The 26,982-nt window shown below is 50.8% G+C and overlaps 1 protein-coding gene across 3 annotated transcripts in view; it reads right to left on the minus strand.

Moving 5' to 3' along the window:
- Window positions 1-26,982, minus strand: part of HEATR4 (HEAT repeat containing 4) — a 117,555-nt gene that overhangs the window by 42,492 nt on the left and 48,081 nt on the right. For 2 of the 3 annotated variants that reach the window (XM_063947939.1, XM_063947938.1), the window contains exons 5-8: window positions 20,245-20,388; window positions 14,785-14,976; window positions 13,629-13,789; window positions 10,016-10,120 (exon numbers count right to left, since the gene is read on the minus strand). In XM_063947939.1, coding sequence (XP_063804009.1) covers window positions 10,016-10,120; window positions 13,629-13,789; window positions 14,785-14,976; window positions 20,245-20,388 — 602 coding nt within the window. The remainder of the gene's footprint in view (window positions 1-10,015; window positions 10,121-13,628; window positions 13,790-14,784; window positions 14,977-20,244; window positions 20,389-26,982) is intronic. The other variant, XM_063947940.1, reaches the window with a different exon arrangement.

The following is a 26,982-nucleotide window of genomic DNA, read 5'->3' on the forward strand; positions in this document are numbered from 1 at the left end:
AGACGTTCTGGTATACAGGGATGTTTAGTACTTGATTATACCGAAGTGCTTAACCATTGATAGTGAGTCCGATGGTAACGTGGTAGGTAAGTATATCGGAGATGGTGAACTCAGGAGTACTTGGGTAGCTGATAGCACGAGAACAGTCTGTGTATCGATGGTGCAGCCAAATGGCCGATAGCAGAGCTGGGCAGGAAACTGATGATGCGGCCTGTGAGCCGAGAGCAGGGTTGGTCTAGGAGCTGATGGTATAGCCTGGGAGCCGAGAATATCCAGAGACTGTGAGGGTAAGTAACCAGGAAAGGCAGATACATCAGGACTCAGGTAACCAGATCTCTGGAGCAAGCCTGGAGCCTTGGGAGTTAACGCTGGAGAGCTTGCAGGAGAACTGACAAGTTGTTCAAGGCAATGAGGACCCTGGAAGCCTGCTTATATTCCCCCCAGAAAGATGCCGATTGGTTGCTGCCAGCAGCATCAGCATGCACAGAAGCAGGAAGTAATTACTTGGATACCTTGATCATGTGACTCTGGATCTTGTGACTCTGCCATAGTCAGTGGAAATCATGCCACTGACCACAGAAAGCACCAGCGGCTGATCTGCGGCACAGAATACACCAGTGTGCCGGTAAGTGGGGTGTGCGAGCAGTACGTGAACCGTGGTTCCTGACAGTGGCTAGTTTTCACAAATCTGTTTGTGATGTTGAAGCTTGTTTCATATCTGCTCTAGGCTTCCATTTAAACCTAGGATCAAGTACAGCAGCACCCCTGGACTTTACAGCATAGGCAGCACCCCTGGAGAATTGCACAGCACAGCAAACAGGCAACAGCACCCCTAGACTTAAACCATAGTGGGGCAGCACCCCTGGACTGATAGGGCAGAGGGGCAGCACCCCATATAGGGCAGCACCCCTGGAATGACGTGGCAAAGAAAATACGTGCACCCACCCTTCTGTTGTATAAACAGGACATGCACACTTTAACAAACCAATCATTTCAGCGATAGGGTCTGCCATCCGACTGTGGCTGAAATGATTAGTTTGTTTGGGCCCCCACCAAAAAATAAGCAATTAATCTCTCCTTGCACAAACTGGCTCTACAATGGCAAGATGTCGTCCTCATCCTCAGATCCCCCCCCCCCATTCAGTGTTTACATCCTCATCCTCACAGATAAATAATATTCAAACAAACAAACCACATCATTTAGGTGTCAGTGAACTGTTTATGCTATTACCCCATGTTTCTGCACTTGACAATGACTTATGATGAATGCACTGCAGGTGACGTATAAGGGAGGATGTTTCTAGGTGGTTAACGTCCTTACCCCTACTTATTATGGATTGACAAAGACAACAGATGGCTTGACACCTGATGTCCGGATTTGTGGAGAAATAATTCCACACCGAAGAGTTGGCTTTTTTTGTTATTTTGCCCAAGCATGACAATGGGCTTTTTCATCCCATTGCCAACAACTGTCTGTCTCCACTGGTGCCTTATTCAAACAAACCACATCACCATCAGAATCCTCATCGTCAACTTCCTCCATAGTGCCAGCTACACCCATATCCTCCTCATCCTGGTCTTCTTCTACAGTGACATTCTCAATCTCAATATCAGCAACTGGACTAGCGGTGCTCCTCCCAGCACTTGCAGGGGACGTGAAAATTGTGGTAGGAGCCTCTTCTTCCCATACAGTGTTGTGAAGGTCAGGCCTAGACATCGCAACCGCAGACAGTGCCGGCACGCCTGTATTTTCACAACACCCCTGTAATTTTACAGCATACAAGACAGAGCCAGTGTACATTGATTTTCACTGCACCCTAGAATTATTACAGCATACAAGACAGGGCCAGTGTACATTGATTTTCACTGCACCCTTGAATTTTTATAGCATACAGGACCAGTGTAATGTTATTTAAACAGCAGCACCCCTATATTTTACAGCATACAGCAGTGTGCTTTTAATGTTTAACAACAGCACCCCTGAGTTTTTATAGCATACAGGGCCAGTGTAATGTTATTTGAACAGCAACACCCCTATATTTTACAGCATATAGGAGCAGTGTGCTTTTCATTTTTAACGGCACCCCTGAATTTTTATAGCATACAGGGCCCCTATATTTTACAGCATATAGGAGCAGTGTGCTTTTAATTTTTAACAACTGCACCCCTGAATTTTTACAACATACAGGGCCAGCAGCACCCCTATATTTTACAGCATACAGGAGGACAATGCCCCTGCACCCTGTACAACACAGTGACAGGTAGGACAGCAACACCCATGTACAGCTGCAGCACCCGGCCGTAACAGCACATGAAACACCAGTGACAACCAGGGCAACCAGTACAGCCAGGACAGCACCCCTAACACAGCACAGGTACACCACAGTGACTGCAGCAGCACCCCAACAGAGCACACACTAACCCCACCTAATGTCACCACCCACAGAGAGGGACAGAGGCCTGTCTCCTGTACTCTCCAAGTCCGGAGTGAAAATGGCGGCGACGCGCAGCTGTTTATATGGGGTCCAAAACCCGCGAGAATCTGACAGCGGGATGATAACGTTTTGCCTCATTCTGGTTTCCGAGTCTGGCAGGAAGTCCCCAGCCAGACTCGGATCCGGGCTTGGAACGGGATGTTCGGGGGGGTTCTCAGGGAACCGAACCTGCTCATCTCTAATATATATATCTCCTATATATTAGCCTAAGTCTGTGACTCTGTGCGTGCCCGTAATGCTGGGCGGAGTCACAGTGGCTGCATGCAGGCCAGGAACAGTCCCCTCCCTCGGTCCGCCCATCCCCGCCCCGTCTCCGCCCAGTGCCCTGTCTCTCTCCTCCCCGTACACTCCCTGTACGTACCCTGGTGATCCTGCAGCCGGGGAGCGGGGACTGTAAGCCGGACTCGCCGTCACCGCACAGTCCGGAGGAGAATGCCAATGTGCTGCCCCCCCCTCCCACAGCATTCACCCCACCCGCGGCGCACGGCCCTCCTTTCACCCGCGGCACACACCGCATCCCACCCGCGCCGCATGGCCCTCCTCCCACCCGCGGCACACACCCCTCACCCAACCACTGCACTCCCGTCCCCTCCCCCACCTGCTGCACCCCCCACCCGCGGCACCCCCGCACCACCCCCATACCACTTCTCCCCCCCCCCCGCACCCTCCACCCCACACTCCCCTCCAACACCCGCAGCACTCCCGTCCCCTCCTGTAGCACCCCCGCGCCCCTCCCCCACCCGCAGAATCCCCCCTCCCCCACCCGTGGCACCCACCACATCCACCCCCCACCCGTAGCACCCACAACCCAAAAAACCCACCCTCTCTCTCCCCCACCCGCAGCACCCCCCCTACACCCATCCCCCCCCCCTACACCCACGCACCCTCCACCCCACCCGTGCCGTACGGCCCTCCTCCCACACGCGGCACCCTACCCGTGCCGCACGGCCCTCCTCCCACACGCGGCACCCCACCCGCGGCGCACGGCCCTCCTTCCACCCACAGCATCCAACACATCAGCCCCCCACCCGCGGCACACGGCCCGCGCCCACTCCACCCCACCCGCGGCACACACCCCTCACCCAACCACTGCACTCCCGTCCCCTCCCCCACCTGCTGCACCCCCCACCCCTCCCCCACCCGCGGCACCCCCGCACCACCCCCATACCACTTCTCCCCCCCCCCGCACCCTCCACCCCACACTCCACTCCAACACCCGCAGCACTCCCGTCCCCTCCTGTAGCACCCCCCCGCCCCTCCTCCACCCGCAGAACCCCCCCTACCCCTCCCCCACCCGTGGCACCCACCACATCCATCCCCCACCCGTAGCACCCACAACCCAAAAAACCCACCCTCTTTCTCCCCCACCCGCAGCACCCCCCCTACACCCATCTCCCCCCCCCTACACCCACGCACCCTCCACCCCACCCGCGCCGTAAGGCCCTCCTCCCACACGCGGCACCCCACCCGCGCCGCACGGCCCTCCTCCCACACGCGGCACCCCACCCGCGGCGCACGGCCCTCCTTCCACCCACAGCATCCAACACATCAGCCCCCCACCCGCGGCACACAGCCCACGCCCACCCACACCACACGGCCCGCGGCACCCCGCACCCTCCCACCCGCGGTACCCACAGCATCCACCCCACCCGCGGCACACACCCCTCACCCAACCACTGCACTCCCGTCCCCTCCCCCACCTGCTGTACCACCCACCCGCGGCACCCCCGCACCACCCCCATACCCACTTCTCCAACCCCCCTGCCCCCCACCGCCCCTCCCCCACCCGCGGCACCCACAGCATCCACCACATCCGCGACACCCGCGGCGCACGGCCCTCCTTCCACCCACAGCATCCAACACATCAGCCCCCCACCCGCGGAACACGGCTCGCGCCCCCTCCCACCCACACCACATGGCCCGCGGCACCCCACACCCTCCCACCCGCGGCAACCACAGCATCCACCCCACCCGCGGCACACACCCCTCACCCAACCACTGCACTCCCGTCCCCACCCCCACCTGATGCACCCCCCACCCGCGGCACCCACAGCATCCACCACATCCGCGGCACACGCCCCTCCACCACCCGCAGCACTCCCGCCCCCTCCTGTAGCACCCCCCCGCCCCTCCCTCACCCGCAGAACCCCCCCTACCCCTACCCCACCCGTGGCACCCACCACATCCATCCCCCACCCGTAGCACCCACAACCCAAAAAACCCACCCTCTCTCTCCCCCACCCGCGGCACCCCCCCTACACCCATCTCCCCCCCCCTACACCCACGCACCCTCCACCCCACCCGCGGCACCCCCTTATCCACCCCACCCGCCGAACCCACACCATCCACCACATCCGCCCCCCACCCGCGGTACTCCCCCCTCCTTCCCGCTGCACTCCCTCCCCCAACCGTAGCACCCCCCCCTCCCCCACAGCACCTCCCCCCATACCCACCTCTCCTCCTCGCTACACCCACACCCCACCAGCCCCTCCCCCACCCGCAGCATCCACGACATCCGTCCCCCACCCGCGGCACACACCCCTCCCCCACCCGTAGCACCCACACCCGCAACACCCCTCCCCCACCCGCAGCACCCCTGCACCTCCCCCCCCATACCCACCTCTCCCCCCCGCATGCTCCACCCCACCCGGCCCTCTCCCACCCGCGACACCCACAGCATCCACCACATACGCCCCCCCTCCCACCCACAGCATCCACCACATCCACCCCCCACACACGTCCCTCCAACACCCACGGCACTCCCACCCCATCCGTATCACCCACACCCGCATCACACCCCTCCCCTGCCCGCAGCGCATCCGGACCCCCGCAGCCGCCACTCCTCCAACCACAGCACCTCCGGCCCCCTCCCCCACCCACACCTTCCCTAGAGCCGGATTAAGGGGGGGTCCCGGGGATACGTATCCCCGGGCCCCCCTTTCCAAAAGGTCCCCCTGCCACACCACAGATCGGATCTCTCTTCCGATCCGATCTGTAGTGCTGTAGAGATGTGACCTGTGTTCCAGGGCACATCAGAGCTCCAGGGTGCAGGGGATCTGCGTCCCCTGCAGAGGACAGCGCCTGTCAGTAAGCGGTGGGTGTCCGGTGCAGGGACCAGGTGTTTCCCTGCACCAGACTGGAAGTGGCGACGGGCAGCGGCGCTTCAAACTTGGCGCTGTTTTGCCAGCCAATCTGAAGCGCTGGCGGCGGGAGTTCAAATCCGGCGCCGTCCGCGAGTAAATCATGGCTCGCGGGGCGCCGGCCAATCAGATTGTCTCGCCGGGTCATTGGCCCCGCCCACGGCATCTGACGTCAGATGCCGGGCGGGAGCCGAAGAAGACGACCGCGCGGAAGAGCGCAGAAGACACCGAGCGAGAGCCGAAGAGGGAGGCCGCACTGAAGAGCGGTGAACAGCCGGATGGAGGGAGAAGAGCTCCGGTGCCCGCTGAAAAGGCCGGAAGACGCCGTGCTCCTGATGGAAGATGACCCGGACCAGGTGAGGCCTCAGTGAGGTGGTTTCTCACTCACCCCCCCCTTTCCTCCCTAGACCATCAGGGATCGGGCACTAGGCCCGTAGGTACAGTCAGGCCCTCCCGGCCTGTGGGTATGTATTTGGGCCCTCTCGGCCCGTGGCCATTTATAGTCGGGCCCTCCCGGCCCGAGGGCGCATGGTGGGCATTAGGCCTCGTTAATAGGTGCACCCCCCACCCCTCTCTTCAATAGGGACCCCACTGTCTAAAGCACCCCGGGCCCCCCATGGTCTTAATCCGGCTCTGCCTTCCCCCATTCGCGGACCTACCACACCCTCCCCTTCCCCACCCGCAGCACCTCTTGACCACCTATCTACTGGCCTGTGTATGTTCAAAGGCGTGCAGGGGTTAACGGGGCATAGCCCCAACCGACGGTGTGAAGAGCGCCCGTAGGGCGCGATGAATCACCTAGTATATATATATATATATATATATATATATACACACATACACACACACACACACACACACACACACAGAAAGAGTAACCTCGGGTGCGCTAACGGTTCTTTGGATATATTTTTAGGGAATAATCTCTGTGTAGTGTGTATACCTTTTTACCAAAATGCTCACTCCAGATGATAAAATAATTGAAATCATTAATTTAATATCCGAATATTTATTCTTGGCAAATACAAATACAGAAATTTCAATGTATAGTAACATATAACCAACCACTGTTCAGGAGATATAATTTGACTATCACCTTCCCCTTACGGGTGTGAGTTAATAGGTGTATATACAGTATATATCTAAACACACATAACTTACAAAATCATAGAGATAGAGCTCTCAGCTGGTATACAGGGACCGGAGCCCACAGTGAATTGGCAGGGCTCCAGCAAGTCATCGTTCACAGGTGGTTCACATCTCACAGTCCAGCAACAGTGGGTGCACTGTCACTTGCTGCAGCGCAGGTTGAGCGGTACCAGGCAGTAGCCATCCTGTCCCCTATTGCAGGTGTTAACAGGGCCCCGGGCAGGGCCGGCTCTTACATTAGGCAGCTTTAGGCGGCTGCCTAGGGGCGCCAGTCACTTGAGGGCACCACTGAATTCATCTACCAAAAAATTAAAGTGTGTCTCTGTATGCGTGTTAGTAATCAACTTACAGATGGGTTTGAACACAATAAGAAGCATACAAATATATGTATGTGCGTAAATATTTATGTACACGCATACACAATTAAATGGACAGCCGACATCCCGAATGTTAGTATGCCGGGGAGGGTTAGGGTTAGGCTGTGGGGAGGGTTAGGGTAAGGTTAATTAATTTAATTCAAAATGTCGGTATTATAGTGGCATCCCGTACCCAGACCTACCGTATATACTCGATTATAAGCCGACTTTTTCAGCACGTTTTTTTGTGCTGAAAAAGCCACCTCGGCTTATAATCGAGTCAGCGTTAGGAGGGACACGGAGAGCGCAGCGCGCGGCTCTCCTGTGTCCCTCCTGCATCTCCGGCGGTGTGTGTGTTAAAGGAAGTGCACGAACCGGCACTTCCTTTAACACACGCCGCTGCCGCCGGAGACGCAGGAGGGACACAGGAGAGCCGCGCACTGCGCTCTCAGTGTCCCTCCTTCAGAAGACAGCGCGGGAGCGACGGAGGGTAAGTATCTAGTATTGTGGGGCACATCTGGTACTGTGGGGCACATCTGGTACTGTGGGGCACATCTGGCACTGTGGGGCACATCTGGCACTGTGGGGCACATCAGGCACATCTGGCACTGTGGGGCACATCAGGCACATCTGGCACTGTGGGGCACATCAGGCACATCTGGCACTGTGGGGCATATCTGGCACATCTGGCACTGTGGGGCATATCTGGCACTGTGGGGCATATCTGGCACATCTGGCACTGTGGGGCATATCTGGCACATCTGGCACTGTGGGGCATATCTGGCACATCTGGCACTGTGGGGCATAGCTGGCACTGTGGGGCATATCTGGCACATCTGGCACTGTGGGGCATATCTGGCACTGTGGGGCATATCTGGCACATCTGGCACTGTGGGGCATATCTGGCACTGTGGGGCATATCTGGCACTGTGGGGGCATATCTGGCAGTATGAGGGCATATCTGGCACTGAGGGATGTGTACGGCTAGAGCTGCATTTCCCACCCTAGGCTTATACTCGAGTCAATAAGTTTTCCCAGGTTTTTGGGGTAAAATTAGGTGCCTCGGCTTATATTCGGGTCGACTTATACTCGAGTATATACGGTAATTAAATATCCACACAAGACCCCATATTCAGTATTATACATTATATAGAGTATAGATGGACTTTTAAAGTAAAAGTATATTGTGAACAAAGTCACTAAATTTTGTGACATGTTTATAATATATTTATCATTTTAAAAGTCCGTGAATGTTGTCCAATTTTTCTGTATATGTATAATGATACAGCTCACCCCTGCCCACCTAGTGGCCACCTGCATCTCTCCACCAGGAGGTGGTCGTGGGTGGGGTTGTAGGTTAGGGGCACTAGGCTGAAGATTTGCCTAGGGTGCAGAGAGACCTTGCACCATCCCTGGCCCCGGGACAAAGCCGATTAACTCTGCAGCGGGTGTGCTGCAGAGCTCCAGTGAACTGCACAGGTGCTGCTGTATATGCCAGTGCCCCTTCAGGGCTTGTAGCCCAGAGGCTGCTTTTCCCTCCTGTATTATAGAATGGTGATGCACCCTAAAGCCCAAGGCACCAGTCCTTAAAGGCCCATAAAAAGACTAGATGAGTGTCATGGAGGGATAGCAGATGGCAGCTTCTTACACAGGAAGCTAGAGGCTGCTGCTGCATGTCTGTAGTGGGGATGGAGGTGACCTATGATGTAACAGCCACAATCCCAATAATAGCAGATCAACAATAGGGTTATTCAGATCTGGACGCAGCCGGGCGTTCAAACGCAGCGAGCGCATCCAGATTGGCTGCGCATGTGCTCCGGACATTATGCCCGACCTTACACATTGCGGTCTCATCCAGGAATAATGGGGGGGGGGGGTCATATTGTCATGGGGGGACTATTTTCGGGGTGGCTGTGTAAGGTCACACGCAGACGCTCTGAAAAAAAATGGCAGCAGACTGTTTGACAGCACAGCCAGACTGCGCTGCCAGGGGTCAACCAAGCTCCAAAAACACCATTGGGCTACAAATGTACAACAATGATTGCACTCCCCACCATATCTCTTACACATATGTAAAAGGGTGTTCCACTCAGAGATTTGGTAGAAAATTAGCAAGGACTAAAAGCTATGCAGGAAAAGCTGGATTTAGTCATATCTACAGATATGGGATGACATCACCCATTCACAATGTGCATAAATTACGCACGTAAACTTTACTGAAGCAAAGCCGTGAAAAGTGCCAGTCACCTAAAATTGACTTGGACAGAAATTTTGCGTCACTGTTATTTTCAAAACTAGTTGTGATCTGAGGGTGTGGCCTAAATGTGCGTACCGTGAGGACTGTAGAACACACGAGACTCTTGTAAGTGATGTGACAGGCAGTGAGGACATCTACTATACAGGGGTTTGGAAAACTGTTAGTTGTAAGCCATATATAAAGTGAGTGTGACGTCCACAGTTTTCTAGCAACTGTGCCTATTTCCTGCACAGCCCATAAAACATTCACTTATGACTGACATCACCCAGGCAGTAAGGATCAGTTAGAACTGAAGTGAAAAGAGTGAAGTGGACCATTTCAAACAATCAGTTCTACCAATCATTTCGTAGAATGTACTTGATAAATGCTACCTCCAAGCTGATTGGTGTCAATGGGCAACCACTCCTCTGGTCCACTTCTCCACTCTTTTCACTGCTTGATACATAAACCCATTAGTTTTTATTTACATTCACATCTGTGGAGTGATGTTTTCCAGGGAAGTGAGAGGCTGCACTCTCATCACTATTAGTTAACTAGCAAAATGGCCTCGTTATTGTGTGTTGGTGATGGATGCACTTTAATAAATATATGATTAGGACTAATCTTATGGATGCTTACCTGGCTGATGTCCCCATGGAGGTAAGCGAGGGCTCTGCAGGCAGCAGTCCTATCTGTCCAGTTACCACTGTTGAGTGTTTCCCCCACCATGGCATGTACCAGAGTCTATAAGAAAGAGCACAGACTCATATACTAGTAATATGACTATGGGGGATGTAGTTGGCACCCTGAAGGTGGCTATGCTGACTCACAATCCTTGCATCCCAACAATAGGTATTCAGGTCAGGGTTAGGGTTAGGCAGCAAGAGGGGTGGGTTAGGGGAAGGGTAGGGTTGGAGTACTTACCAAAATGTATTGGGATGATGCTGTCAGTATTCAGTCCATCTGCATCCTGACTGTTGGGGTCCCATAACCAACCTACCTGTGGCCTAGTATTGCAATGAATGTCAGGCTTATATTCTGGAGGCACTGAATGTACTTTAAACAGGGCAGAACCAAACCAACAGGTCAGCTATTATAGAAGCAGTTATTGATATGCAGAAGAATTGGGCAGCCACATGTAAAGTTGATAATTTTCTCATCAGAGAGACATGGGTAAATAAAGTGATGTAGAGGACTAATTGTATGCAAGGGAGGGTTTAATGGCATGTAAGGGTAAATTTAATAGATTGATCTGACTGGGTGCCCCTAACCAATATTCTTCCTTATGCCTCATGGTGTCTTAATTAGTCTTTGATGTGACTGTTAGGTTATTTAACCAACACTAGCAAAGTGACTTATTTTATATGATATATCCTGCTCAAACCCAGTGTTCTAGGCTCAGAAAGTTAGATCATAAAATATAACCTTTATTTATGTTAAAACACTAATCTGCGAAAATGTTTAAAAACAGATAATACAATGAAAGTGAGAAATAAACTGAACGTTTAAAAAAAAGTTCATGTTTGTTTCCTATTTATCCTGTACTATATATACTCCTTTTTACTATAATCAATACTATAATGTTTAGATATATATTTAATGAAGTAGTGTTATATTGTTTCAGTATATGCAACTGTGAATCTAAGTACTTTTATTCATTTGTGTAGGTTTCACTATAGCGTTATATAACTACCCAGAACCCCTACTGTTCTCATCAACCAATCCCAGCAATTCTTAATATACAACCACACCAATAACACCCTTACCAACCCCCCCCCCCCCAACCCACCCCACCATACCCACAAAGCACACACTTACATCAGTTTTTACATATGAATAACGCCCATTTTCCCACCCCCGCCCCCCTCCCAAATCATCAGAAGTACTCCGAAAGACTAACATTAGCATGTACTGAAAACAATATAACACACTACTTCATTAAATACATTGGGCCTAATTCTGAGTTGATCGCAGCAGGAACTTTGTTAGCAGTTGGGCAAAACCATGCGCACTGCAGGGGGGGCAGATGTAACATGTGCAGAGAGAGATAGATTTGGGTGTGGTGAGTTCAATCTGCAATCTAAATTGCAGTGTAAAAATAAAGCAGCCAGTATTTACCCTGCACAGAAATAAAATAACCCACACAAATCTAACTCTTTCTGCACATGTTATATCTGCCCCCCTGCAGTGCACATGGTTTTGCCCAACTGCTAAAAAATTTCCTGCTGCGATCAACTTGGAATTACCCCCATAACTAAGCATTGTGAATTAGAATAAAAATGAGGATATAGAGTAATTGCTTGTAATCTTTCTTCATATGTCAATGTTCTTGTGGTCTATTTAGTATGGTAAAATGGAAACGACCTCTGCGAGTAGTTTACAAATAGCTGTGTAGTATGGTTATTAAATGGTCATTAGTATATTTGATTCAATATCACATAACACCCTCAGTGCTATATCAGAGAGGGGATGCGGTCAAGATGCCGCCGGCCGGAATCCCGGCGGTCGAAATACCGACGCCGGAATCCTGACCGCCACAAGCCCGACATATTCTCCCTCCGTGGGTGTCCACGACACCCATAGAGGGAGAATATAATAGTGTGCAGAGCGTAGCGAGGCACCGTGCCCGCAGCGTGGCGAGCGAAGCGAGCCCGCAAGGGGCTGCGTTCCGCTCGCCACCCCTGTCGGGATTGTGTGGTCAGGATTCCGGCGTCGGTATTTCGACCGCCGGGATTCCGGCCGGCGGCATTTAGTACTGATCCCATCAGAGAGAAATACTGTAGCACACGCATTAACTACAATCGTACAGATTCTTTCATCTCTGCATGTATGTCACGGGATCCGGTCTTTAGGTCAACTGTACTTAGGTCAACACTCATAAGGTCGACATGGCCTATGTCGACATGAGTTTTGAACTTGTTTTTCAATTTTTTTTTAACTTTTTCATACTTTACGACCACGTGGACTACGATTGGGAACCTGTGCTGAGCGCAGCGGTAGTGGAGCAGTAATTGGGGTTCCCGGTCACACTACAAAGAAAAACTACCTAGTCACTATCGACCAATAGTAGTCGACCTAATGACTGTCGAACCTACGATCCCCCCCCCCCCCCCCCCCCCGTACAGTATATCATGGTACCACAAATACTGTATAACAAGTATCATCATGTTAAACCCAGTTAACAAATGCAGACATGTAGAACTCAGGATTTTAATATTACGGTAGTTTATTACATTCACATGATACACAGATTTGTGGGAAGTTTAAAATTGCTATTTTTGGGGGTTTGTTCTATTTTTAAACCTATTGTGTGATTTCTTATTTTACAATGAACAAAAAATACATAACACAATGGAGGTCATTCCGATTTGATCGCTCGCTAGCTAGTTTTAGCAGCCGTGCAAACGCTATGCCGCCGCCCACTGGGGATTGTATTTTAGCTTAGCAGAAGTGCGAACACATGTGCAGCCGAGCTCTACAAAAACAGTTTGTGCAGTTTCAGAGTAGCTCTGAACCTACTCAGCGCTTGCGATCACTTCAGCATACTCGTGTCCGAATTTGACGTCATACACCCGCCCAGCGAACGCCCAGCCACGCCTGCGTTTTTTCAGACACGCCTGCATTTTTGCAAACACTCCCTGAAAATGGTCAGTTGACACCAAGAAACACCCCCTTCCTGTCAATCTTCTTGCGGCCGTCAGTGCAACTGAAAACTTCGCTAGAACCTGTGCAAAACAACAAATGCCTTTGTACCCGTACCTCGCGCGTGCACATTGCAGTGTGCACGCGCGCAGAAATGCCGATTTTTAGCCTTATCGCTGTACTGCGAACAACGGCAGCTAGCGATCAACTCGGAATGACCCCCAATGAGAAGACAGTGACTTAACAGCTGCTGAGATGGGAGAAACAACTTGGGTAATGAGATGACACAGAGGACATGACATGAATCTGAATGTGTTACAGTAGCTGAGCAGCTGCAATTTGCTTTTTTGATAGAGAACTCCAAACTTCCAGCAATTCTTTGGGCGCAACCCACCCATCCTCTAACAAGTGTAGTGTCCCCCTCCCCAAGGCTCCGGACATACAGAATCCCTGTATTTTTTTTTCTCTCCAGCTCTTTTAGAGAAATTCAGGGTATTCAGTACAGATTTAAAGTCCAGTAACCTCCTTGAATCAAGTGCAACAGTCTCTTCTGCTTTCTGCTAGTCCCAGCCCCAAGTTTAACCAGACACATCTAGTAGTTGTTACTTACTGTGTGTTTACTAAGTTCACGCAACAAATAGCAACAGAGTTCCTCTGTTTCTTTATTCGCCACGTCAAACAGCCGGGTGAGGATCCTCTTTATTACAAGGTAACTGTGATTTCCCTCCAAAGCCAGACACTGGGCAGCGGCCCAGCTGTCCGCATCCGCACCTAGTAAAACAAAATGTGTATGAGTGTGTTTGTAATACTTTGTATCTGTGTAAGGGCTATTGTACACAGGCAGTTTTCATAATACTTTGTATCTGTGTAAGGGCTATTGTACACAGGCAGTTTTCATAATACTTTGTATCTGTGTAAGGGCTATTGTACACAGGCAGTTTTCATAATACTTTGTATCTGTGTAAGGGCTATTGTACACAGGCAGTTTTCATAATACTTTGTATCGGTGTAAGGGCTATTGTACACAGGCAGTTTTCAGTCACCCATGCTTCAGTCTGTTTTTTGTTGTTGTTAGAAAGAGGAGAGACCAGGGGAGCGCTCTATGAGGCAGATGTATTAAACTGGAGAAGGCATAAGGAAGTGATAAACCAGTGATAAATGCAAGGTAATAAACACACCGGCCAATCAGCTCCAGTATGTAAATTAACAGTTAGGAGCTGATTGGCTGGTGCGTTATCACCTTGCGTTTATCACTGGTTTATCTCTTCCTTATGCCTTCTCCAGGTTAATACATCTGCCCCTATAACTTGTATGATTTTGCAGTGCGTATGTCCCATAGCTAGGTGTACACAAGTACTGCCAACACATTTCAAGAGCATCTCAATTTGTGACTGAAGCGCCATATCTGGGCTGTAGTGGGGTGTTCTCACATGTGTAAACCTCATTGAGGTTGAACTGATGCAACTGTGGGCTGTGCAGGGCGTGCACCAAGTACAAGCTGGTGCAAGTCCATCCTGATGAGTAGCAAACAAAGTATAAGGATAGGATAGTCTGTCCGCAGCTAACATACAACTCTGCATATGGCAAGATACACATTGAGTTCCACGCACAGAATGCTGCATCAGGCCCATTACATACAGGAGTTTTACGTGTATTACTTGTGTATTTTATACCATATACTGTAAACTACAAAACCATGTATAAATAATATAGCTAAAGCGAAATGAATAAATAAATGATGACAACCAAGCCACAGAGCTGCATACCACTTTCCAGGAAACCGAACATGAGCTTCCTTGCCTCCTCGCTAACTTGCCGGGTAAGGAACTGACACAGAGCAGCTGCCATCCTCACAAGAGCATCCTTATGCAGCAGGGCGTCAGAGACCAGGTCTAGTATCTCTGCCGGTAATGGTGGCACAGCCAGCGTCCTGTTTGGGCTGCTATTTATTTTAGCTTCTTTAAAAGATGAAAAAAACTCATTAAGAAACGTATAGAATCATTAAGAAGATGCTTATGTGCAGTGATTCTCGCATCTGAGTGATTTCCTTCCCAGAGTGCTACGAATCATACATCAGTCTTCTCTTGACGGGATATTATGGCATTTTACTATGTGATGCTTTTGTGCATCTAAAGCTAGTTTTTTTTTTTTTTTTTTGCATTGGGCTTAAATTCACCTAGAGCAAAGATTTGCAATATATTAAACGTGTATGGCAAAACCGGAACGTGTCCAGCTCAAAGTGGGTGTAAAAGTCCAGAGTTTCCCAAACGCCATCAATAGGACTGCAACACAATACCCGGTTTTCCCCGGAATGGCAAAAAGCCGGACAAACTTTGTCCGGCTTTTTGCCATCCGGCAGAGTCTTTCACACACAACGGCTTTGAGCCGTGTGTAATGCTGTGCGCATGCGCAGCAGCAGACATGGCTTGAAAGAAACCCGTTGTGTGTGAAAGCTCCCCTTCACACACACGGTTCTCTGCCTTCAAAGATGGCACGGCCCCGGCCCGGCAGCCGGATCGTCCAGTGGATGGTTCCGGCTGCAACCCGGCAGCTGGGCCGGGGCCGTGCCGTGTGAAAGGACATGCATGTGCCTCTGCAGCACGGCAGCGGTAAAAAGCCGGGTGGGATTTTGCCGGGCGGCGGGAGCCGGCGTGTATGTTTCAGCCCTTATAGTCCAGGTTTAAGGATGATCATGCTCGAGTTCAGATGATTAAATCAAATTGACTGAGGTACTACTAATAAAGTCACCTGTGCTCAAGCATGGATATCTTTAAAGCCTGGACTTTAATGGCGGATTTGGGAAACTCTGTTCTAGTCCCTTTGCAAAATGGAAGTGTCTGACCCTCACCCAAAAATATGCACCCTGACTCCCCTTTTAGCCTTATTACAAAATGTTATTATTTTGGCTCCATAAAACAAGGCACACCAGTACTGCCCTGTACCTAGCAAGGAATACCCCTGCTCCACCCAGCTACGCCTATAAGATGGTGATAACTTTTCATCCTCCAAAACGCCTACTTCTTGTTTCACATCTACTGTGATAATCTAGTAGCAGTTTTCCAAACTGAGGTGCGCAGCGACACAGAAGTGTATTGTGTGACCCCTCACGCACTTCTGCATTTTGTAGATGAAGTCAACTGAATGGGCAACGATATAATTTGGACTTTGCCAAACAATAAAAATGTACATTATATTTTCACATTGATAATCGTTATAACGAATTGAAAGGTTAATTGAAATATTTCAGTTGTATCAATAAAAGCCTAATGACCTTATTGTACTTCAGAGGTACCAGTTTTAGGAACAAATTTATTAAACTTTGGGTTTACAAAGTAGCCGATGATCGCCAACCGTGACCAATGTTTTCCAAACAGCAATAGTGATTAATACAATAGCATTAATTAATATTGCCCTTTATTATTATTATTATCCTTTATTTATATGGCGCCACAAGGGTTCCGCAGCGCCCAATTACAGAGTACATAAATAATCAAACAGGAAAACAGCAACTTACAGTTGATGACAGTATAGGACAAGTACAGGGTAAATAAACATAGTTACATCAGCAGATGACACTGGAATAAGTATGAGGTGGCAGAAGACTGCTGGATGTGGTGCAGTTGAAGATTATTAAAGTAAGACAAAGGATAAGCACATGAGGGAAGAGGGCCCTGCTCGTGAGAGCTTACAATCTAAAAAAATCCATTGGTCAAAGACACTGATTGTTGGAGGCATTGTAAACCTGACAGATAGTAAATGTACCCATTAGATCAGTTTCCCTGGGTAATCGTAATCAAATTTAATGTGTGACCCTTTATGGCAGGATTTGACCATGTGCTTATTAAGCTAGACATCAGGGCCTCTTGTGGTTATAAATAGTACCACATAAATGGTACCACAGGTCCAGTAGCTATACAGAGATATTGATTGTAGAAGGTTCTGTGTAAAGGTGATGGTATGGTGGTGCCTGTAGTGGGTGGTGTGATGATGGTATAGTGGTGCCTATAGTGGATGGGGTGGCGATGGTATGGTGGTGTCTATAGTGGATGGTGTGGTTATGGTATAGTGGTGCCTATAGTGGATGGGGTGGTGATGGTATGGTGGTGCCTGTAGTGGGTGGTGTGGTGATAATATAGTGGTGCCTATAGTGGATAGTGTGGTTATGGTATAGTGGTGCCTATAGTGGATGGGGTGGTGATGGTATGGTGGTGCCTTTAGTGGTGGTATGGTGGTGCCTATAGTGCATAGTGTGGTGATGGTATAGTGGTGTTATGGTGGTGCTCATAGTGGATGGTGTGGTGGTGGTAGTATGGTGGAGCCTACAGTGGAGGGTGTGGTGATGGTATGGTGGTGCCTATAGTGGATGGTGGGGTATATTCAGTGTTGGACTGGAACATGAAAGGCCCACCAGGGGAATGCAGTTGTAGGGGCCCATGCTTAGGGCTATGGCCAGCTACCACAGAGATTTGTCTACCCATTAGAAACTATGTGGTCTGGGCCCGTTGATAAATATGTATATGTATAGTAAATACTGCTAGTGCATGCATGATAATGTACCAGATTAATAACAGCAACGCACTATAGAAAATACACCATAGTCCTGTGCAGCATAATGTAACACAGTGGCGTAACTACTGACCCCGCAGTCCTCGCGGTGGCTTGGGGGCGAGGGGTTGCGGGGGCGCCACTGATCTACTGCAGATTGACATGCGGACGAGCCGTCCGCATGTCAATCTGCGGTCTCCTCCTTCCCTCCGCTGCTGTAAGGAGGGACACGGAGGGCACAGCGCGCGCCTCTCCTGTGTCCCTCCTGGGTCTCCGGCGGGTCTAATAAAGGAAGTACCGTTCGTGAGCTCTGATTGGCTCACGAACCGGCACTTCCTTTAACAGACCCGCCGGAGACGCAGGAGGGACACAGGAGAGGCGCGCGCTGTGCCCTCCGTGTACCTCCAACACAAAACAGGGGGGGAGCGGGGGCACACTGGGGGAGCATGGGGGGCACTGGGGGAGCATATGCGGCACACGGGGAGGGGGGGCTTATGTGGCACTGGGGGCATATGCGGCACAGGGGGAGGGGGGCTTATGTGGCACTGGGGACATATGTGGCACAGGGGGAGGGGGGCTTATGTGGCACTGGGGGCATATGTGGCACAGGGGGAGGGGGCTTATGTGGCACTGGGGGGGGTATATGTGTACCTGGCACATAGGGGAAAGGGGGCTGTATTTGGCACTGGGGGCATGTGAGTACCTGGCACTGTGGGGGAATATCTGGCACTGGAGGCATATGTGGCATTGGGGGGTATATGTGTACCTGACACATGGGATGGGTGGGGGCTATATTTGGCACTGGGGGCATGTGAGTACTTGGCACTATGGGGGAATATCTGGCACTGGGGGCATATGAGGCACTGGGAGAGCACAGCCCTCACAACAAGCACTACCCCCTGGCAACGAGCATGACACCCAGTGCATGAAACCCCTGGCAACGAGCATGACACCCAGTGCATGAAACCCCTGGCAACGAGCATGACACCCTGAGCATGAAAACCCCTGGCACCGTGCATGGAACCAAGAGCATGAAACCCCTGGCAACGAGCAGGTAATTTAAAAATAATTAGAAGCCTTACTGTAGGACTTAATGTGTAATGGGCATTACGGTGTGTGGCATAATGTATCACGGACATTGTGGTGTGTGTCATAATGTATCACAGGCATTACGGTGTATGGTATACTATATCACGGGCATTGTGGTATGTGGTATAATGTCTCAGGGGCATTTCAGTGTGGCATAATGTATAACGGGCATTGCAGTGTGTGGCATAGGGTATAACGGGCATTGCAGTATGTGTCACAGGCATTACGGTGTATGGTATAGTATATCACGGACATTGTGATATGTGGTATAATGTCTCAGGGTTATTGCAGTGTGTGGCATAATGTATCACGGACATTGCGGTGTGTGTCATAATGTGTCAGGCATTACGGTGTGTTGTATAATATATCACGAGCATTGTGGTATGTGGTATAATGTCTCAGGGTCATTGCGGTGTGTGTCATAATGTGTCACAGACATTGTATGTGCTATAATGTATCAGGGGCATTGCAGTGTGTAGCATAATGTATAAAGGGCATTGCGATTCCTGTCATAATGTGTCACAGGCATTACGGAGTGTGGCATAATGTGTCGGGGGCATTACGGTGTGTGCATTATTGTCAGTAGCGGATCTTGCCACGGGCAAGCAGGACTTTTGCCCGGGGCGCCGCCTTCCGGAGGGCGCCTGCGCCATCCGGAGGGCGCCGCACCAGGGCAAGATCCGCTACTGCCCAGCTGCCCTCCGCCACTGCCCGCTGTGACCCGCTGCCCGCTCCCCGCTCCGAAGGGAACTAGTTTCCCTTCATGGAGAGGACCTTTACTGTGCGGTGCGCGATGACGTCATCGCGCACCGCCCAGCAAAGGTCCTCTCCACGAAGGGAACTAGACGCTACACGTCTAGTTTCTCTTCGTGGTGAGGACCTTTGCTTTGCGGTGCGCGATGACGTCATCGCGCACCGCACAGCGTTTCAGCAGCGCTACTCTGAACGGAGGCGTAACTGACCCCGCCCCCTGCATGAAACCACGCCCCCTACTTCCCGCCCGGGGCGCAAACAGCGCTGGAACCGGCCCTGATTATTGTGTGTGGCATAATGTCTAAGGGCCATTGCAGTATGTTGCATAATGTATACTGGGCATTACTATAAGTAGGAAAAATGACAAATAACGTAAGGGGCATGAATCAGGATTATTTTTCTTTCCTGTGGTGGCTAACGTCTGGGCGTGCAGGTTGCAAAACTGGGGTATGAGGTAGTCTTTTCCTGCAATGCCACGCCCCTTTATGAGAAGCCACGCCCATTCCAACAAAGCCACACCCCTTTTTGCGGCGCACGCGCATGTTTATCCCTTTTCTAGTGCCAATTATGGGGGATAGGGGAATGGGGGGGCGCCGAAGAATTTTTTGGCTTGGGGGAGAAAAATTTCTAGTTACGCCACTGATGTAACACATGTATAGTGTATAACTCAAGTGCATAATCTGGAACCTGATTTCTAGAGGAGGATGTGGTCCACAGGCAGTGGGACCCACTGGTGGTTTCCCCTGTACCCCTGTGGGCCAGTCTGACCCTGATTATATTGGTTGGTGGTGGGATATAAGTTTTTCATCTCAGGGAAGTGTTAGAATTTTATTACTCACCCAGCTCTTGGGGCAAAGTCTCAAGTTGTGTACCAGCAACAGCTGAAGTAGCTATAGTTATAAGAGCCGAGATTTTGTGGGTGTTGTGTATACTGCCAAGATCTCTTGTGAGCTGTTCCAGAGTCGCGTCTTTCCAGTTGGCACCTATATTGGCGAAAAAAACATCATCCATTTAATAAGGAATTAATTAATTGAATAAAGTATCCCATACATATTTTCACAGAAGTAAAAAACCCATAGGGCCTGACTGAGTGTTCACATAGTTTTGAGACATTTTTGCAACTGGACATGTGCAAAGTTTTCTGAAAACCCCTGTGGCACATGCATTACACGCAGTATACATACAAATGTGCTGTTGTGATCAGGTCAGACGATATCAGGAATGTGGTGGAAAACTGATGGTGTTCCTGGGAGGTAGCTAGAAGTACATGCAAAAGTCCATTCAGTGGGCGTGTTATAGGAATGTCTAGGATGTGGCTGATAATGATGCACCAATCGGTATTACAGCATGCACGGGAGCTAAAAGTGGGCGTCTTTGTTCTTGAACATTCAGCTGCACAGATGTACACAAGGGGAGGAGTCTGTAGTGGGATTTGCATAATCTCGCTGGTGGGCGACCACCAATAGATGCTGCTGCCTGCGACTCAGAAGCAGGCCCATAAACTTTAATTCAGAAAATATATTATTCTGTAAATTAAACTTCAAATAAAACAAATTTAATACAACAAGTTGTACTGTATAACCTAAGGACATTTATTTCTGATTGCTGGGCCCATTTGTTAGAATATTGAGGGCCCTAATAAAGAATAATAAAAAAGGTACTTAGCGCTGTACAGTCGCCCGTATGTCTTAGTGATATTAACACCCAAATACTTTAGAGATGTCTTTTTCCATTGGAAAGCAAAATTGAGTTTAGAGGGGGTCTGATAAAAATGGAGGTCTTAAGATTTGTTGTTATTAATTTTTGGGTTTGGGAGGGAGACCAGGGCTTTGCTTATGGTGAGAAGGATATTGTCGGCAAAGAGACATCTTATATTGAGAATTATTTACAACACCACAAATATCAAACTGGACAAAATTCTAGATGCTAATAGTGCAATGACTAGGGCAGTGGTGGCCAACACGTGGCTCTTGAGCCACATGCGGCTCTTTCTTCATTCAAATGTGGCTCCCAACACTCAAAGTCACATGACCACAAGAGATCTGTAAACTGCTGCACTCCAGCCAGACATGCAGCAGCACTACGTAGACTGAGAACTGAGGGAGCCAAATACACACGGGGTAGCTGGCTGGAGTGACACAGGCGGGTGCTGGCTGGAGTGACACAGTCGGGTGCTGGCTGGAGTGACACAGGCGGGTACTGGCTGGAGTGACACAGGCGGGTACTGGCTGGAGTGACACAGGCGGGTACTGGCTGGAGTGACACAGGCGGGTACTGGCTGGAGTGACACATGGGGGAACTGGCTGGAGTGACACATGGGGGAACTGAAGTGTATTATGTGAATCTGGCTTTTCAATATATTTTACGCGGATCTGGCTTTTTCAATTATTTGATGTAGAAGTGGCTATTTCATTGTATTTTATGTTGGATCTGGCTTTTTCAATGTATTTTATACCAGGGGCGTGGCCTAGCAGGCACAAGGTCACACCCCATTTTTGCAAGTGCGCCTTCGGCTCGAAGTCGGCTCTTTGATGTAACTAAGATGCTATGGGCAGCTCTACACTGTCTCCTGCTGGCGGTCCCGCCCCCTCCATGATGTCACAGATTCAGAGGTGTAGCAGGCAAGAACTGGAGTACAGTGTGAGTTGAGAAAACATCCCAATCACAAAAGCTACAAATAAAGTCCACAACAAATAAGAGGGGAATGAATGGTCTATATCAGGCATGTGAAACTCAAATTCCCAACCAGGCCGAATAATCAAGGTCTAAGATCAGTCATATGCAATAATGGTTAGGGTTAGGCTGCGGAAGGGGAGGTTAGAGTTAGGTACCGGGCGAGGGTTAGGGTAAGATTTGGCCAGGTTCCATTATCCCACTTGAATTTAAACTCAACCCTGAGGACTCCCTGCTGAGGGGGATTAAGAGTCACAGAGACACAAGAGCTGCTGCTGGAAAGCTGGAAAGGTTTTTTTTTAGCTGGGAATAAAGACAGTGTGCAGCAGCATCAAACCCAGTACCCCCAACACCCTACACCCAGCAGAGGCACAGAGCATGAGGCACAGCACAGACCTATTGCTATGGCTACAGCAATAGTGGCAATGCACAGACAGTGACTGCTGCACACACACATTACTGGCAGTACCTATAATTATGGGGGGAACACACAGTCACACACTGACTGGGGAGGTCTCTCCATACCCTGCACAGGGCAGGATAAAGTTACTATGTGTATACCGGACCGCACAGTGCTATCACACTCCCACATGGGCCTCTGCCAAGGTGGTGAGAGATAGGAGCCTGGCACAGGGGATGCCTCCTAGCAGAACAGCCAGCCTCCCACCACCGCCTTACCCCACTCATATGCTCACTCACCTCGGCCTGTTTTCTGGCACCATTGTCCAGGCTCAGCAGGTAGAGGTGCTGTTGCTCTGCCGGCATGTGTGCAGTACCTCCACTACATGCGCCATTTGGGGTGAGAGCAGCTGGGAAGCTCACAGAGCAGACTCACCAGAGCTTAAGGATGCGGAGCTACTCAGCCTCCTGCTGCAGCAAATGCTATGTTACTGGCTGCCGCCAGTAGAGGCAACTAAAACTGTTTCCCCAGCAGCGCAGCAATTTTAATTAAAAAAAAATTGCCAGAAAATGACAGGGGGGTACTAAGGCCCTTGGTGCCCCCCCTTGAATCCGCCAGTGCACGGACTGATGTGGCTGGGGGGGGGGGGGGAGCTTTGTGAAGCTGGAATTACAGAGACAGCCGGGCATGAACAGCAGCTCCCACCGTGGACCTTTCCCTGTCTCCCGATATAATAGTTGCTGGATATGCGCAGAACGAATATGGGCCCTCATTCCAAGTTGATCGCTCGCTAGCTGCTTTTAGCAGCATTGCAAACGCTAGGCCGCCACCCTCTGGGAGTGTATCTTAGCTTAGCAGAATAGCGAACGAAAGATTAGCAGAACTGCTCGAAAATCTTTTCCTGCAGTTTCTGAGTAGCTCCAGACCTACTCCTAGATTGCGATCACCTCAGTCCGTTTAGTTCCTGCTTTGACGTCACAAACACGCCCTGCGTTCGGCCAGCCACTCCTCCATTTCCCCAGCCACTCCTGCGTTTTAGCCTGACATGCCTGCATTTTTTAGCACACTCCCGAAAAAACGGTCATTTTCCGCCCAGAAACACCCATTTCCTGTCAATCAGACACCGATCAGCAGAGCGACTTAAAAGCGTCGCTCGGCCCTGTGTAAAATTGCTTAGTTTTGTGTGAAATTACTTGGCGCGTGCGCCCTGCGGCCCATACGCATGCGCAGAACTGCCGTTTTTTAGCCTGATCGCTATGCTGCGAAAAACAGCAGCGACCGATCAACTCGGAATGAGGGTTATTGCCCGATCGGAGCTGAGCCCCACTCATTCAATTGTTTATTAGAATAGTAGATGTGGGCCACAAAATCATGTGATTGGGGCCACGAGTTTGACATGTTTTAACAGAGGAGGGGGGCCTCTGTGCAGACTCCGGGTGGGCTCCCTCCTCTGCACAACACAGTAGTCTCCAGCATTGTGCCAGAGTCTACTGTGCATGCACAGGTCTCTAGAAACATGGCGCCAGCCATGTTCCAGAGGCCAAATTCAGTACTGCGCATACGTGGTGGCCATTTTGGCTGCAGCAAACGATGCTGGACTCCGGAGAGGAAAGTATTAAAATATTGGTGCATTGAGCACGGTGTGCCCACCTAGACCTAGGGGCCCGTGTGCATTATTATACATGCCAATGCGTCTGGTCTATATAAAAAAAACACACCCAGGAGGTCTAGAACCCAATTCTCAAACAGCTATCTTTCCATCAAAGCAAAGTTGGTGCTATCTGCAGCAAAATAGGTGAGGTGGAGTAGATAAAGTGGATATTGATTAACCACTTGCCTGGCATGGTCGCATCAGATGCAACCATGCATGCAAGTGCTTTATCTGACCTGGTCGCACAGGGTGTGACCAGTCAGTTAAGCAGTGTTAGCAGCGGCAGGGAAAAGCAACTTCCCTCCGCTGCTGCTGTCAGAGGGACCAGAAGGTCCCTCTGCCTGCCAGCACCCAGCCACCAGTGTTGCCGTGCTGCCGAACATTGCTGATCGGTCAGCACGGCAGGATCCCCCACCCGTGTGCCTGGCAGCTGTCTGGGCTCTAAAAACTAAAGTTGCGATGGTTGCCGATGGTTGCAATGTTCCCGATCGATGTTCCGATGTTTGGGGGAAATGTAAAAAAACTTTCTTTTTCTTTTTTTTACTAAAATCATTTTGGATAGGGTTAAATTCATGTTCTTCACCTAATTCACTCATAAAAAAAACCCAACAATTTCTGAGCGTTTTTTTTTGGGGGGGAAAACATCAGCTAAGTGGTTAAAAAAGAAAAGCATGATTCTGTAGTGCTCTGAAAGATTGTAATATTGAAACTACTGACCCAGAAACCAGGAGCAAACAGGAGTGGACTGGCTCACAGGGATACAGGGGAAACCCCTGGGGGCTGGGGGGGGGGGGGGGGGGGGGGGGCTGGGGGGCCCTACAGTACCTCCTCCTCTAGGGATCAGGTTCCAGACTGTACACTTATACATTATACATATGTTACCCATACCTCCCAGCTTTTGTCCATGCTGAATTGGGACCTGTTGCCGAATTGGGGAGTGGCCTCAGGATGAGTGGGTATGGCCTCGGGTTGAGGGCGTGGCCTAGCGCCTGAACCTCCGTTTTTGTCATTTTGGGGGGCGTGCCTACAGTGCATTGCTTTTATTAATTTGGTACATTTTAATGCATGCAGTATTTACTACATATATATATATATATATATATATATATATATCTCCTATATAATAGCCCAGATCTGTGATCTTGTGATTCATTTGCTAACGCTGGGCGGAGTCACAACAGTGGGCGGAGTTAGTCAAATGAGTCACAGATCTGGCCAAATCTATAGGACACTAGGAGCAGCTGCAGAAGCAGATAGTATGGACATGGCACAGGCAGGGTGCATACCTCCCAGCTTTCACACACACACACACACACACACACACACACACTCTCGGCGAAAGGGGGGCGTGGCTTCACGGGAGGGCCCCCGTTTTCGTCAGTGAGGGGGCTTGCCCAGCGCTCTGTGAGTTGCTGGCATGCCCCCAGGGGCTGATTATGAGTCCAGGGGGCACAGGGTACTTGAGACAGGGGAGCCCTATCTCATTGCTGTGCATGCTGTGGGTTAGGGGCGTGGCATAATAGCGGGATGCGAGGCCACGCCCCATTATGCAAATTCCGGGATTTTTTTTTTTTTTTTTTTTTTTTATGGAATTTTGGCCCCTCAGCTAGAGGTAAATCCAGAGGAGGTGTTCGCTCCCCCTACACACCCGCACAGGCAGAAGAAAGCAGGGAGACTGCTGCCTCCCTGTAACACCACAGACCTGCCAATATGCAGCAGCGTGTGCTGACTGTAGCACAATGCTGCCGTTGTTGCTGGCAGGACGGGGGAGCTTCTGAGCTGGGACAGAGCTACTCGAGCCGGGGGGGCCCCTAAAACTGTGGGGCCAACGGTACGTACCGCCTGCCCCCCCCCCCTTAATCCGGCTCTGCTGCTGGAACCCCCCCTTAATCTGTACCCCCTGATGCCCCCTCTCCCTCTGTCTCCACTATTCACCGCTGCTCTGCTAAGCAGAACAGCGAGTACAGGAGCTTTCCAACTGCTCCCCCCCCCCCCACCGCAGGACACTGCGACCCGCGGGTGGGACAGCGGGACAGACCCCAAAAAATGGGACTGTCCCGCGAAAATTGGGACATTTGGGAGGTATGGGGGTGTGTGAGGGGGTATGCCATACTTGACCCCCACATCAGCATACTCAGCAGGGTCTCTCTGGCGGGGAGGAGCGTCACATTCTGGCACACTCCACGCTTCTTAGCTGTAGTTTTGTGGGTCACCAGCCGCTGTGCACTTTCCGTACTGCCTCTGTTATCTCCAGCCCCTGTGACCCCACCGCTAGCTGCAGCGCTGCCACCCGCAGTGAGTGGCGCCCAGCTCCTTCACACACTTTAGCCGGCGGGTAGCGCTGCAGAAGTCCGCGCTGCTTGCAGGCTCTGACCCCCTCCTCCCTCCAGCATCAGCGTCTCCTGGGAGCTAACCAGTCACTCCCAGTCTCCCCTTACCATAGTGCCCAGCAGCCGTGAGGTCCGCGCCACGTGCATGCTATGACCCCCTCCTCCCTCCAGCCGCAGCATCTCCTGGGGGCTAACCAGTCACTCCCAGTCTCACCTTACCACAGTGCCCGGCAGCTGCGCGAGGTCTGCGGTGTGTGACTGAGGAGGGGGGGAGTGATGCGGACGGGCAGAGGAAGCAGGAATACAGCCTAAGAGAGTCAGCCATGCCAAGTCTCCACCAGCAGCAGATGCCAACAGGTTGGAGTGGAACAGCAGCAGCCAGCAGCAGTGACTCCGGTAAGACACATCTGTCTGTCACCACTGTTCTGTCCCTAATACCAATCTCTCCCGTGCCCTGTGTTCTGTCATGTCCCTGTCACCCCTACCCTTGACCTGCCACCCTTATCCTGGCCCTTTCACCCTT

This window comes from Pseudophryne corroboree, chromosome 12 (assembly GCF_028390025.1).
Source record: "Pseudophryne corroboree isolate aPseCor3 chromosome 12, aPseCor3.hap2, whole genome shotgun sequence".
Classification (NCBI taxonomy): domain Eukaryota; kingdom Metazoa; phylum Chordata; class Amphibia; order Anura; family Myobatrachidae; genus Pseudophryne; species Pseudophryne corroboree.